We start from the raw sequence: 15,975 nt of genomic DNA on the forward strand, positions 1-15,975 counted from the left end.
GTTGGGCTCTGTGCTGACAGCTCAGAGCCTGGAGCCTGCTTCGGATTCTGTGTCTCCCTCTCTCTCTGACCCTCCCCCATTCAGGCTCTGTCTCTCTCTGTCTCAAAAATAAATAAACGGAAAAAATTTTTAAAAATGAAGAAAATATGGAACTATCAAGAAACAAAGTTCCATTTGTTTTGTTTTTTTTTTTTTTTTTTTTTTTCCTTCTTTGCTCTCTCAAGATGCTGCAGCGCTGTTACTCCTATCAGGAACCATCTTTATGGGGAAAAAATGAATTATTTGGAAAGATTTGGAGATGAAAGTGTGTTTGTCACCTTTGGCCCTGGCTGGCAAGCATCTGGACTGCACCCCTCTGCCAGTGCTTGTCAGGACAGCCATAGAGCAGCATGATTAAACAGGAAGAAAACAGGATAAAATGCATGCAGTCCTTCGGAGAGTTACGAGAGACTTCAAATTGTCAGTTCAGGTTTTCAGGATTCGAAGTTCTTCTAGTCTCAAGTTATGAAGACTGATCTGTAGTTTTTTCTTTTTTTTTCTCTTCTCAATTTAGTGTTCATGAAAAGAAAGATTGATAGCTCATATTAAACCTAAGTATAGAGCTGAACAGTAGCATCCTGGTTTTGTTTTGTGTTTTCTCCTCTCAACTGTATTTTTCCCCTTTAGTGTATTACTGTCATTTGTTGACACGTGTTTGATTTTTTAAAAAGCGAGTGGTTGATACGGTTTACTAGAAACTCTATATCATCTGTTTATATTTAATTTCATAGATTAGCATTGAGGAATTTTGAGGATCTTTTGTTCTATAATGCCTGGCTTGTATAGTCTAACAATGTTTCTTCAAGGCTAAGACGCATTTATTTCAAATGAAAAGAATTCCTAGTGTGTATTCCTATTTTCAGTGAATGCTGAATACCATCATTTTATGAAATTCTTCATCAGGAACCAGCTTCATGGTTTCAAAAAATAATAGTTTTGTTTTAACTATCTTAGAATTACTCTGCATATGTATTCCAAGCCATGACCTCTCCTCTCTCCAGTATGTTTTAAAAATGGGCTTACATGCTTCACATGTATAACAGGCACAGAGAAGCAGTATGTAAAGTAGGTTCCCAGAGCCTGGCTGCCTGAGTTCTGCTCTCAGCTCTGATGCTAAGTACTTGTGTGATCTTGGCGAAGTCAGGTAACCATTTTGTGCCTGTGGACAGGAAGGGATGTGTAATAGAACTAACCCTAATAGGGGTTTTCTGAGGGTTCAGCGAGTTAATGGAAATAAAATGTGCAGCAGAGTGCATGGCACATGTGATGATAGGATGAGGAACAGCAGAAGCAGCAACAGGGGGCTGTCTGTATACACAGCTGCTTCTGATTTCCGGGTAGCATCGGAGTTTATACATATTCTGCAGGTGGTAGCCGACAGCCAGTGTACCCAACCACAGTAGTCACATCGCTTCACAGTAGTGTTTCAGTAGGTCACCTCTGGAGCCCCTTTATGTGTGTTTGAGTAAATTCCAATCATGTTTTTCTTCCCTGTTCTGAATATGAACATTGAATGGAATGAGCAACCTCTCCAGCCAGTCCAACTACCATACACACCAGCTTTTGTCAAACAGCTTGTATCTTGAGAGTCACCCTCTCTGTGGCCCCAATTTTATTTCTCGTGGACATCATCTGGTTAACTGGTTAACGGTAAGACTTCTTCTGTAGCAGAGAGGGTATTCTCAAAGTCAGAGTTAGGAGAGCATATCTGAATTGGGCTAAGCAGACAGGTGCAACCCAACGTGAGCTTTTCATTGCTTCCCAAATGAGTAAGAATGCAAAGATTTCCTATCACAGCTTTGTTATTATAAATCCTCAAAGGTAACATCTGTGCCTGCCTTGTCTGACCTCTGGCCCATTTCCACTTAAAAAGAAAAAGACAAATCAAGAGTTGTAGTGATGATAATCCTATAGAAATCCCCTCAAGTCCATATTTCTAACTTAAAATGAGTTCACACTCACCTTTTTAAAGGATCTGTCGTTTCTTTCCCATTAGAATTTACATAATTAGACTCTGCATTTACATTTATTTTATGCATTGTGCATTTGGCACTTCTTTTTTAAGACCTTCCAGTGACTCCCACTTGTCTGCTGAGAAAGGAGCAAAGTCCTGAACACCTGTACTGTGAGACTGCTGGGGCCTGGCCTCTGCTGTCTCTGCTGTGTCTGTCTTTGTCTTTCCTATTTGCTAACTTCACGTGTAATCCGGTTCTCTGGCCAAATAGATTTTTGGAAGTTTCCCCTTTCCTTGACTTTTCTCATAGTGTTCTTTCCCAGAGTTATGGAGTGATTCATTGTACCTCCAAATGTATTTTTGACTACTTTAGAAACCTGTCTTTTTAGTCATGGATAACAATTTCAAAAGCTGTTTTTTTGTGAAATTTTTATCATTCTAGTCTGAGGGTGGCTTCCTCCATGAATGCTTCTAATCCCTAAAGGGACCCCCCCCCCAACCATAGTTCTTATTCTAACCACATTTCCCCTTAGATTGGATTTCAAACCGTATGAGGACAGGGGGCGAGATTCCTAATCTGTGCCAGTAATTATCTGAGTACTCAGTAAATGTGCATGGTTTTGCATTATTCTTCATGAAGATTATTCTCATCATCGGAGTGCATTGTTTTGAAGTTATAACTCCAGTTGATTAGTACTTTGACTTTTCCTTGTCATGTATTTTAGAAATCTGCCATCAATATTCATTTAACAATTATGGCCTATCATGATTTTCATACAACTCTGCAGAATACACACTGTGACTCAGGATCCGAGGCTCCTGGAAACTCAGTATATCACCTTCCAAGAGGCTTCGATTGGTGTCTGTGAGCATTCCTTTCTAGTGCCCGTGGAGAAATTCTTTATGCTGTTTTCTTCTTCCAGTCATGATTCAACTTTTCATTTGGCAGTATCTCAGAATACAGTGATCTCAAGCTCTCAGGATTTCCACCTTTTAAGTGTTTCTCCTTGTGATGGTTTTTGAGACTAAACACATTATCTCTTTCTTCTACTTCTCTCCCCACTCTACATATGATAAAGGGAAATTTAAAGAGGAGGATGATAACTATTTTCTTTTAACTTTTTAGTTATGTTAACATAATTTCCCACTTAGAAAAGTTACAAGCATGGTACAGAGAGTTCTCATATACCCTTTGCCCAGACTTCCCAAATATTAATGTCTTACTTTGTCATTTTTCTTTCTGTGTATGCATGTATATATGTACATACATGTGTATGTGTGTGTATGCATATGTTTAGAGTTACTTAAAAGTAGGTTGCAGACATTATGCCCTTGTATCCCTAAGTATCTCAATGTTATTTCTTAAAAAGAAAGACATGCCCTGAAATAACCGTGCTATAGTGATCAAAATCTGGAAATTATCTGATCTACAGATTTTATTCATTACAGCTATGTGTATAAACCTTATTTAGTAGCTTTAATGTCTGTAGATCTAATGTATATTTGAAATGCAACATTAGGGGTTGCTTATATAATTTGATTCTTGGCAATAACTATAGTTTAAGAGTTTGTACAATCTCTAGAGTCCAGAAATGGGGTAGTGAGATGATAATTAAAATATAATTAGTTTTAACTCCCAGAGACTGAAAATTTCAAATATTTTTTTCTTCCTAGAATTCTTTTTTTGAATTTATTTATTTTGAGAGAGAGAGCATAAACGGGAGGGGCAGAGAGAGAGAGAGAGAGAATGTTAAGCAGGCTACACACTGTCATGTGTGTACAGAGCCAGACATGGTGCTTGAACTCACAAACCATTAGATCATGACCTGAGCCGAAATCCAGAGTCAGACACTTAATCGACATAGCCACCCAGATACCCTACTAGCATTTCTTTTTTAAAAATGTTCAAATTTAATATTTTACCTCACTTATTCAGAGAGTCATTTGGCAAACTACAGACTTTGAATTACATCACTAAAGCCTATAGAAAATAATATCTTTCAGCATTTAATTTTCATGCTAGTGTCTTTCACTAGGATATATATAGGATGACTAATGGGTTTTTTGCTCAATGAGCAAAGCTCATTGTTTAAGTTCTTTAAAGTGGGAGTTAAGAGGGAGTGATGAAGCTTAATAACCAATTTTGGCAATGCAAAGACAGATTATATAAAATCACTATATTTGGTTGGTGTTCATCCCTTTCATTTGAACTCTTGGATTTATTTATATTTTCATTGTTTAAGTTTCAGTTGAGAAGTAAACAAGGAGTGACATGGGTACTTTAGAATGTATAATAATGTAAAACCCACTAGAAGAGTGAAATAATAAATACTTTATATTTGCACATAATTTTTAGAATTCAGTGGCAGTAGAATGAGCCTGGATAGACCCATTTCCAAAATGACACTTTCTTTCCAGCCCCACTATCTTCCATTAGACTCCACTCTAGCTAATAAGCCTTGCCCCCCCCCCTTTTTTTTTTTAAAAAAAGGACCCAAAACTAAAAGAGATAAAACATATACAGTCTTTAGGAAGTAGTTTCTGACTTCCATTATTATGTTACTCAATTTGGTTGTAGCACTTAAAAACTTCTCCTCCCCCCTTTACCATTTTAGTGGTCAATAACAATCATCCTTAGCTTAAGTTTTGTTTATACCAATATTGCTTCATGTGTATGGACCATTATTTATATTCATGGCTGCATTGTCTCAGATATTCTGTTAACCTGTACAATTTACTTTCACAAATGAAATTCTCATAGTTGATGCATTAGCAGAATTTGGCTCATTCTGTACCTTTAAAGTGTGTTCCATGGTGACATTTTTGTAGTCAGGTCTTCTGTATGTAGTTCTTTGACCCTCTCCGTTATTCTTGTTCGTCAGCCCTGAACCATTTCCAGTTCTGGTTCATCAGCTCTCTTCCACCTTTATTTGGATCCCTGTGTGATTTCAGACTCATTCTTGCTACCCTCTAGAATTGCTTGTTTCTCTTATTAGAGAATAGCTTGGCCAGTGTTTTCCATCTATTTTTCTTGCTTCTGCTTTCAGACTGTTGAGATTGCTGAGAATTGCCAGTTAGGGAACCATGCCTTTTCAGTTGGCCACAAATTCATGCGGGTCTGTTTTTTTAGTTTGGTTTTAACCTAATCTGGTTGCAGCATGCTAATTGGTGATCTTTATAAGCAACTTTTTTTTTTTTTCTAACTTTTATTGTACCAAAGGAAAGATAAAATGGTTTCAATGGAAAACAGATATTTGTTCCTCGTTTTTTCATTCTTGGACATTATTCTTTGTCGTTGATAAATTCTTTTCCTCTGATCTTTTTCTCTTTTTTTGGAAGTAATATTAGGATCTTCCAGCTCCATCATCTTGTACTATGTTTTTTCTCCCTCTTGTTTGGGGAAAGTTTCTTTCTAGGCTTTCTCTCTTTTTTTATTTAAAAAAATTAAAATTCGTGATTCTATTTTAATTATCAAAACTTTTTGTGTTCTTATTTTTTCTTTTTAGAACATGCTGTACTTGTTTTAAAGCTACACTATCTTTCCTTGACAGTCTGATGTTTATAATTTTAAAAATTTAATATTTTGATTTCGTTCTCTGTCTTTTATGTTGGAAGGTTTCTTTTACATGTTTGGGATCAGGTGTGAGAAGACTCCATGAGTCTCTTGCTGGGAATGTTGGGATTGGGGTATTGGTTATCACTGGCTTCAACATTTTGTATGAAAATGTGGGCAGATAACTAGGAGTCTGTAGAATGACACGTAACCACTTTTTTTTTCCAGGTGGTACCTTATCTCTGCCTCAAGACAATGCCTAGAGGCCCCCAGGTTAGAATCTGTCTGGTCCAGTTTCTCCAGAGTAAAGGACCCAACTTCCACATGAGTGAGGAGGCCTTGTTGCTTAGCTGCTTTAGCACAGGGGAGAAAATGAATGGACTTATTCCCTTTATATAATAAACTTGTTTCCGATCTACTTCTCACCCTACACTTCCTTAGGTATTAGCCTCTCCCGTAATTTACGGAACTTGTGGAACATTCTTGCTGCCTGTTACCTTCCTCTGCATGTCTGAATGTACAAGCTTTTGCCTCTGAGACAAGTCAGAGTCATTTGCTATGTACTGTGGATCTCTTTTGGTTCTTTGTCCTTTTGAGTTGTACTGTCTCTTCGCTGTCCATGTCTGGTGTGGGGTTGGTGGGAATGGAGGTACATACTGGACCCATCCGGCTATGGCTTAAAAGTAATTCCATTTATGATTTTCCTGTTGGCTCTTTAACCATTGCTTATTTTTGATTTGATTTTTATACAGAGTTAGCAACCTCATCTGAATCCTCTCCATAACTAATAACTTTACTTTCCAGTTTATGAAAATAATAATTTTAACAAACTTTCTCTAGGCCATGCAGTGTGATGATTCTTTTTTAAATTTTTTTTTTTCAACGTTTATTTATTTTTGGGACAGAGAGAGACAGAGCATGAACAGGGAGGGGCAGAGAGAGAGGGAGACACAGAATCGGAAACAGGCTCCAGGCTCTGAGCATCAGCCCAGAGCCCGACGCGGGGCTCGAACTCACGGACCGCGAGATCGTGACCTGGCTGAAGTCGGACGCTTATACCGACTGCGCCACCCATGGCGCCCCCGATGATTCTTTTTTAAATTTTGTTTTGTTTATTTATTTTGAGAGAGAGAGAGTGAGCATGAGCAGGGAGGGCAAGAGAGAGAGAGAGAGAGAGAGAGAGAGAGAGAGAGAGAGAGAATCCCAAGCAGGTTCCATGCTGTTAGTGCAGAGCCCCATGCGGGGTCCGATCTCATCAACTGGGAGATCATGACCTGAGCTGAAATCAAGAGTCAGATGCTTAACTGACTAAGCCACTCAGGCGCCCCTACAGTGTGGTGATTCTTGAAAATAGAAAAAAAACAGTCCTCGTTATCAAATAGCTTATAGCATTTCTGTATAAACACATTTTAATTTGCTACATTGTTCAAATTGCAGTTATATTTAAAATATTATTTTAAAATTGTCAGTATATGTTTAAACAGCCATCTATAAAGTCACTTCTACATGCTTCACATGTATTGCATCTTTCGATCACCACAGCAATCCTGTGAGTTCGATGGTTTTCTTATCCTCATTTTGAGATTAGGAACCTGAGAGAATGGCGAAGTTGATTTCAGGAGTACCCAGTTAGTGATGAAGGCTTGTTAGAATCCAGAGTCTTTGACTTCCAGTTCCACCTTCTCAGGGATGCATGGTGCTAAGGATGCCACCGACGGATACTTAATTCAGCCTGATGACAATAAAGTTTGGAGACGAGTCCCAAGAGAGATTGTGCCTAAGCCCAGTCTTGGAGAAATTGGGCTAACTGGGTGGAGTACCATTTTAGTTAAATAATCTTCTTAGCTCAAGATCTGTCTTTCCAGTTCTTCTCTTTATTCTCTTACCTTTTTGAAGAAAGCAAGCATTCATCTTCCATTCAGCTTGGGAAACATTTTGGATGGTCTGCCATTTGCCTTACCATATCTCGTGCCTTCATTTGAGTTTATGATATCCTTTTTTATTAATGGCATAGGCTGTTGATCTATCCTGACTGGTTTCATTTCTTCCCAACTTGGCTTCTTTCATAGACACTAAGTAAACTAGGCAGTTGCCTTCTTACAAGGAATACCAACAGATACCGTTTTCAGCCCATCTTTTATTAGATTTCTTTGCTATACTTAATAGTGCTAATCATTCCTTTTTGGAAAGCTTTGAGCCTTTCTGTTTTTTACACTGTCTCTTCTCATTTGCTTCATTGCTTTTTGTCCCCTCCTACTGCTGCTTATAATTTAGTTTCCTGAGATTTTATCCTTGGTTGGTTTAAATTTACAACTGCTTGCTTGTACTCTAAAGACTTTCAAGTTGTTGAGCCCTTTCCTTGCTCCAAGATGCAAATCTATAGAGTGATCTGTCTCATAGTGTCTTGACTTTGATTTCCAACAGATATCTCCCAGTCAGTCTAAAAGAAAACTCACTGCACTCACTAAAAACAGTTTGTACTTTATTTCTTTTAAATAAAAGTGGACCTTATGGCCAACCTTGTAATCAAAGCTAAAAATAATGGTATGACCATTTATAAGCTCTTCCTTATTCCCCGAGTTTAACATTATATGTTTTATCTCCTTAAACCATATAGAGACGTGCATACTTTCTCTCTCCCTCTTCTCTTCTCCATCTCCCTCCTTTCACCCTTTCCCCCCCATCCCTACTACGACTGCCCTACGTTTGGCTGTCTTCATTTCTCACTAGACTTCTGTTGACAGTGTCCTAAATGGTCCCCTGCCTCTGGCCTCACCTTCATAAATCTGTATTCCGCAGTAAGCAGTGTGTAACATTTATCTCTGATCACATTCCCTGTGCTGAAACCATTTCAGTGGCACACCATGAGCTACACAATCAAAGCTCAGCAAACTTCTCCGAAAAGAATCAGATAGTAAATTATTTAAGCTTTGCAAGCCAGATGCTCTTTGCTGCAACTCAGCTCTGCCCTTGTAGGGGGAAAACAGCCCACAGACAATCTATAAGTGAGTAGATGTGGCTGTATTTAATAAAACTTTATTTATTAAAAACATGTGATGGTGTGATTTGGCCCACAGGCCAAATGTGAAGACCCCTTACAATTTGATTTTTAAATTCCCTAACCAGATACTGCAGGTTATGGTTCCTTTATTCTTTTGCATACCTACCTAACATCAACCACAGTCTTACTTTTTACACTGCATTTTTTCCTCTGATACTCTGTGTAGACATCAGTCCTTGCTGTTTCCGAGTTGTTTGCAGCAATCTCTTTATGGATCTGTCTGCTTTTCTGGTCATCAATGTCACAGTTATTTTTGTCTTGTACATTCCTTGTTACTAGATGGTAAATTTTCTGAGAGCAGAGAAAGTGACAACTGTATATCCCATGCAGCACTAGCATACTCTTTACACAAATAGGAAATCAGTAAATGTATTTGAATCCAATTGTTATTTAAACCATGTGTTTTATAAAAACTAGGATTATGGCATAACTCAATTTATCATTTAAATTCCTAGAGACAATAAAAGTGGTGTGTTTTGGAAGGAGGCTTCTTGAGTTACTATGAAAATGATAAGTCTACCACACCTAATGGCACCATTAACTCAGTGAAGTTATCTGCTGGCTGTCCACAAAGAGGACTTCTATTTAAATACCGGGTAGGTTTACTATTAAACAGGTAGGAGATGAAGAGTAGTTTCTGATAGTCATCATACCAGATAATAAGAGTTTTGTTATTTGATTCCTTTGCTTCTTGTAAAAGGTTTTAATGGTTTCTTGAAGCTTAATCATTTTACAGCTTCCAAAGTTCCTAGGGAATTTGCTAAAAAGTAGAAAAATTGAATATTATACTAGGTACTATGAAAGGCTAATGTATTTGCATCTAACCTTAAATAATTTATGGCATTCCATTCTAGAACATGTAGTCCTAAATGTTTATCATTTACTCATTATTTAAAATCAAGGACTAATGGCATAATTTATGCATTCATTTAGTGTATTATCATTCAAATAGGTGACAAAGGAAAATAGTGATGACTTATTCACATTAAAATAAAAAAAACTAAATTTATTTAAGACCATATTGAAATGCCAGATTCCTTGAAGATTTACTTTAGCTTTTAATGGTTTCAAAAACATAGCGATTAAAACAGTAAGCATTGTTTATTTAATGTATTTGACTCAATGAATGGTTTAATAGATTTTTTTGTAAGGACTTTTAAAAACAAGCCATCTAAGATACTTAGTGTGAAATTTAATTTTTTGATGTACTTAGTGAAAAACTGTAAATACTAAAATCTGGCTAGCTAGTTATATAGAAACATAGTATTTTAATATAAATTTTATGAGAATGGGAAGAGATTTGTAAAGCTTTGTTATTTACATAAATTACACATAAGATAGTATCATCATGTGATGACCAGTATATACTAGTTGAGGTGACTATTGTTTTATAGTAAATCTAATTAGATTTTTGTAAAGAAAACTGATTATTAGTGATTTTGTTTTAACCTTCACATTGCTTCTTTCTAAATGAATAAATAACTTAGTGTGGCTTACTATAAATATTAAATGCATTCTAGTATTCAGATACCTAAGTAGTAAATAAAACATAATTTAAAATATATTACTTCATGTCAGCATATAATCATATTCAAATGAAACGGGCTTGATAGAATGTTCTTGGTACAAGCAGACATGCAGCAGAAACTATCTACAATGAGATAAGGTTAAAAATAATTATTGCAGTCATATTCTGAGTGTCCTTGAACAGCATTTCTAGAGTTTGAACTCTAATTTAGATGGGGAGGAGCTACATAATTTTGCATTTGAGGAAGAAAGCTGGCTGAAATGGTAAGGGAGAGATGGGAGGTAGATGACAATTACTGAGAGTTTACATAGAGAAAGAGAGCATTAAAAAGAAAAAAAAAAACGGGTTTGAGAGAATCTTATGATGGAACTAATGAGATTCACTGTCTCTCTTGGTGAAGAGCTGCTGTTAGGAAGAAATTAAACCCCAAGATTTTGAATTTGTTGATAAAATAGATGGCCTCGAAATTGAAACATGAGGGAAAACACAACCGTTTGGGGGTAGAAAAAGAGGAAGAAGGAAGAGAACTTTGATATACGGTATTTTGAAGTTTTCTTAGGTAACAGCAACGATGTACCTAACCATGTTCCAGGAAATAGTTGGAGTTATGGACGGATTCCAGGGAGAATTCAGGACCTGGGATGTTACTGTAATTTTAGCTACAGTAGGGAGATACAGTTTTGTGATAAGATGAGATGATGGGAGGAAAATTTGTTAAGACAAGAAGAGGACTAATTAGAGAACTGTTTGGACAATGTTTGCTTTAAATAGAATAACCAAGATGGCCTGGTCTGAGAGGGAAGAGGAAACCAAGAGAGCCAGAGCCCTTTGCCACATTGGGTCAGAACTTATAAGTGATATATAGGGCATAACAAAGCCTTGCAGTAGGGTGATTAATTGGAAGACTGTTCCTTTTGTCTGATCCAGTGTATTCCATTATTTGAATGAATTAAAGTGTAAATCATTGGGAAAAGATGATATATTTCAAAGCATTATCCGATTTTCAAAGGGAATTTAATTAAAACCTTGACTTTTGTGTTGTTTCCATAAGAACCAAAAGTAAACAGTGATACAGTGATATCTTTTTATTCGGTGTGTGCTATAGGCCCATCTTTACCTTTGAGATCTATTTACCCTCAGAACGTGCATTTTATTTGGAGCAGAAACATCTCAAGCTCAAAGAAATGGACAGAGGCAATAGCCAAGGTATTGCATATTTATCCTAAGTCCGGGAAGATTCTTAATTTGGAGTTCTGGTTGAGCTTCAGAGGGTCCAGTAAAATTTTATACAAGATTCTGGGAAAAATGACCATATTTCATTAATTTTTCAAAGGTTATGGTCAAAAGAGATTAAGAGCTTCCTTCCTAGAGCCTTAAGCAGAGAAAAAAATAATGTAAGACCTTGGAGAAATCATTCTTTGAATTAAAGCCATATTGTTATGATTAAGATCTTTTCACTATTATAAAGTCATCTCTGTGTATGTCTCTTTATAGGTAAATATGTTATTCATGGTATACACAAAGGGGAAAGGAACAGATCCAGCCAAAGATACAAAATGGAGACAACATTGTTGAAGGTTGATGTTTTGAAAAATGCCACAAATCAGTATAGAGAATGTCTTCCTATTTCAGTCTGTACTATATAAAAAAAAAAGTGGTTTAAGATGCTGCCATTTGACAAATGCATTATACGCTGTTCAGTTGTAAGACTGATAGAAAGTTAAATAATTGTTTCGAAATTTGGATTACTTCTAAATTTTTAGGTAGAAAAACTATTTTGTTTTCCTACCTTCCTCAATCTGTCGTAGGGAAGGTAGTTCCTATTTTCACTGTCTTTATTACTTTTCTGTATTTGTTTTAACAGCATTTTGTTCCCTTTGTTGCTGAATAACTTAACAGAAGCTGACTATGATTTGATTGGTCAACTCTACTACAAAGACTGCCATACCCTGGATCAGTGGAGAAAGGGCTGGTTTTCTATGGACAATCTAGTTTGCGTTTTTTGGCCTTCCAATGCAAGAAGTTCAGGAATATAGAATGCACTTAAGAAGACTGCAAGAGCTAAGTAAGATTTTTTTCCTCTCTCATCTTATATTTTGGATTGCAATTCTTATTGCATATGATAATAGTAGCATCATAAAATTATGCCTTACTTCCAAACATAACTAAGTACTATGATTATAATTGTTGTCTTTATGGGTACTTAGCGTCTTGTTCTAAATCATATATTCATGCTTTTCTCTCTCCCTACAGCAATCAGCACAGTGGTTCAAAATGGGGAAAAAATAGATGTCTTGCTCTTGGTAGAAAAAGGGAGGTAAGTGCATTTTTTTGCTTTTTACCTCTTATTACAGTTTTTCAGGATGTTTTGGTTATCTTCTTTGAAGGAGAACCCATATTTTATAGCCTTTTGAAGCTGTCTGAAGTATGTGTATGTCTGTGGTGTGTGTGTGTGTGTGTGCGCGCGCGCGTGCGTGTGTGCTCATACATGCACTCTTGAGTAGAAAGAATATACTAATAAAGCTTGCGTATTTTTGGTATTATGACAAAATAAGTAGTGATCAATCATTTTAGTTTTTTATAGACTTAGATTCTTTTGGGACATTCACATTTAAATATTGGGAAGCATCTTGGAAGTTGTAAATATGTTTTCAGTATAGGTATATGATGAATATGTATACTATCCTGATTATCTATGCATGTGAGTCATGCACAAATAAAACTCGATTTCTTGAATGTATTCACTTCAACAACAATACTAAGCACCTACTGTGTATCAGGTACTGTTCTAAGTACTGGGGTTACAGTGCTGAGTAAAATGATTTTATGCCCTCACGGAGCATGTATACTAGTGGTAGGAAACAGAATGTGAGCAGACAAAAAAATAATTACATAGTATCACGTGCATCAATTTTAAACGCTTGAAGAAAAATAAGGTAAGGAGAGAGCCTGACAGGACAGTATTCTGTTTTAGATAAGGTGGTGAGAGATGTGCATGAAGCAAAGAAGCAGACCATTCAGCAGCCAGAAGAGAGTGTTCCGGGATGTTTTGAAGAGCCTACATGTCTTAGCATGTTCATGGTCTGCAAGCAAGCTGCTGTTGGCTGGGAGATTTGAATGAATGAGATGGTAGAAAGAAAGTATTTCAAAAGAGAAAAAGAGTTACTTCAGAGATCTCCCTGGGCTGGATCATAGAGGGCCTCACAGGTCATAATATGTGTAAAAATTTGAATTTCATTCTGAGCATGATGGGAAGCTGCTCATTTGGAGAGCCGGGATGTAGAATGATCTGATGCAGATGTTTAAAGGTCTTCTCTGACTCCGGGGGAACAATGCTTCTGGGGGACAAAAGTAGAAGTGATTATCCATTTAGGTGCTGCTACAGAGGCCAGACAAGAGATGACTGACATAATAAGACAGTGTTGAGGAGTGGTTGGAGCCATTGGGAAGGCAGAGGACAGAGGGTTTGTTCATGGATCAGGTGAGTGGGGTCAAGGATGACCCCAAGTTTTTGGCCTGAGCAAGTACCTGAATGATGATGATGTTTTTTTCAGATAACAGATATAGGAGATTAGAGTTAGGATATTATGTCAGTTTAGGGTAGTAGGTTGAGAATTTGGTTTTGAAAATGGTGACATTGACTTTAATAGCAAAGTGGGGCTGGTGAGTGGGCATGTGGATATATAAGTCTGGAATTAAGCGTAGAGGTTGCAGCTGGAGGTAGAAGTTTGAAGAGTCATTGGCAAAGGAATTGGATGGATTCACCTAGACAAAGAGTAGAGACAGGAGAGATTTGAGGATGAAGCCCAAGGACTCCAATAATTAGAGGGTAGGAAGAGGAGGATGATCCAGAAAAAGAGCCTAGGAAGGAACAGGTAGGGTCATATCACAATTAGGTATAGTCTCTTGAACAAACTTTTTTTTTTTTTCTAACCATTTGCTCTAAAATCCCTTAGTTATACTGGGGCATCTGGGTGACTCAGTCGGGTAAGCTTCTGACTTCTGCTCAGGTCACGATCTCACGGTTTGTGAGTTCGAGCCCCACATCAGGCTGTGTGCTGACAGCTCAGAGCCTGGAGCCTGCTTACATTCTGTGTCTCCCTCTCTCTTTTTGCTCCTCTCTTCCCCCACTTGTGTTCCATCTCTGTCTCTCTGTCTCTGTCTCTCTCTCTCTCTCCTCTCTCAGAAATGAATAAATATTAAAAAAAAATTAAATCCCTAATTACACTGATGCTGGTATTTTTAGCTCTACCAGAGTACAAGATATTTGCAGAAACATCCATAATGTAAAATATAGCTGAATTAGCCTTCCCTCCAGTTAATTTTCTTTGTTGGTGACATGAATAATGACTTTCAACAGTTGTCTGAACCTGTCTTCAGTTTCATGTGAGGACATTACAGCTTTAGACAACAAGCATATTGCTGATTAGATATTAATGTCAGAAGGTGTTTTTTTAGTTTATAGGCATAATTAGTATTTTGTGTTTTTACTTGTTTCTTTCTGGTATTATAAGTGTTCATGATACTTAAGATTCTGATTTTTGGTACCAGATGATAGGTTTTGCTATATTAACAGAGTACTGTTAACTATGTATTCACCAATAATAATGAGGTAGTATTATGTATAGTGGTATGATATCATTGAAGCATTGGCATAATGCAGTTTTTACAATCATCTATTCATATTTATGGAATGCCAACTGCCTCTTACCTTTGTGGCAAAGGAAAAAAGTGGTCAGCAATACAGATTTGGAGTCTGAACTCCCAGAACTTATGTTTTTAAAACAAATAAACAGCAACTTATAGTGAATTTATTGTATTTATCATTTACATTATTAGGTTACTAAAGCCAAGGTTCTTTTTTTTTTTTTTTTTTTTTTTTTTTTTTTTTTTTTTTACCATTTTCAGGCTAAGGGGGATTTGACCAGACACAGAGGTTTTAATTAAAATGTTGCAAACATGGATTAAAATGTAGCAAAAAGGTTTTAGACTTGTTCAATTTGATGAATTTTTATTTAGTGCTTATTACATGCAGTGCATTCCCTTATGAACACAAAATAGGGGAGCCAGAAGACTGAACGTTTTGTTATTTTGTAACATCTTGACCTTTCCACTGGACTCCATGAATCAGGAAGCGAACTCAGATACGCTCTGAGTTCCTAGAATAGTTGAAAACTAATGGAATTGCAAAATAATGGTCAAAGCTGCTTAATTGTGTTTCTGATAATGATTTCAAAATTTTATCTACGTGAGTTATTAACAAAGTACATTGCAAGCATTTTTACTAAAGCGGAGAACAAAGAGTATGACAAGAGTAGGAGAAATACAGGGACAAATCTGTAACCAACTTATTTTCCTTAAGTCTCTTTGAACAACTGCCATACAAAATGTACCATTTGGAAACAACTATATTTATCACATGCTTACATCCTGCTTTTTCTTGCTTTTCCTGTTTTCTCTAAATCAATAATATTCTGACAAGAACCAGAACACAATGATGAGAATGTATAGAACTCACTGTGTAACAGGCACTATTTAAGCACTTGTAACAGCCTTACAGTGCCTATATGATATTGAGGAGAATAATCTCTGAGTTCAAAAATAAAGCTGCCAGTTATTTCACCAGCAAAAATGGATTTATTTAGGAATAAAGAATTGCAAGTAGGGACAAGTGAGCTACAGTGAAAGCATTGGAAGTCCAGAGAAAAAAAGAAAAGGAGTAATCTTTTATAGAGGCAAATGGGGACTTGGGGGGCTTTTATAAACGAAAAGCCCTTTAGACTAAACTGGTAGTTTATAGTGACTTTTCATTGGCTGAGGTTTGACGGTCTCTCGTTGGC

The 15,975-nt window shown here is 36.7% G+C and overlaps 1 protein-coding gene across 1 annotated transcript in view; it reads left to right on the top strand.

Moving 5' to 3' along the window:
• Positions 1-15,975, top strand: part of ARAP2 (ArfGAP with RhoGAP domain, ankyrin repeat and PH domain 2) — a 216,413-nt gene that overhangs the window by 111,167 nt on the left and 89,271 nt on the right. The window contains 10 exon segments of the mRNA XM_032593080.1: positions 8,164-8,167; positions 9,065-9,160; positions 9,162-9,203; positions 11,241-11,284; positions 11,287-11,313; positions 11,316-11,341; positions 12,000-12,023; positions 12,025-12,126; positions 12,128-12,200; positions 12,389-12,452. Coding sequence (XP_032448971.1) covers positions 8,164-8,167; positions 9,065-9,160; positions 9,162-9,203; positions 11,241-11,284; positions 11,287-11,313; positions 11,316-11,341; positions 12,000-12,023; positions 12,025-12,126; positions 12,128-12,200; positions 12,389-12,452 — 502 coding nt within the window.

This window comes from Lynx canadensis, chromosome B1 (assembly GCF_007474595.2).
Source record: "Lynx canadensis isolate LIC74 chromosome B1, mLynCan4.pri.v2, whole genome shotgun sequence".
NCBI classification, from domain to species: Eukaryota; Metazoa; Chordata; class Mammalia; order Carnivora; family Felidae; genus Lynx; species Lynx canadensis.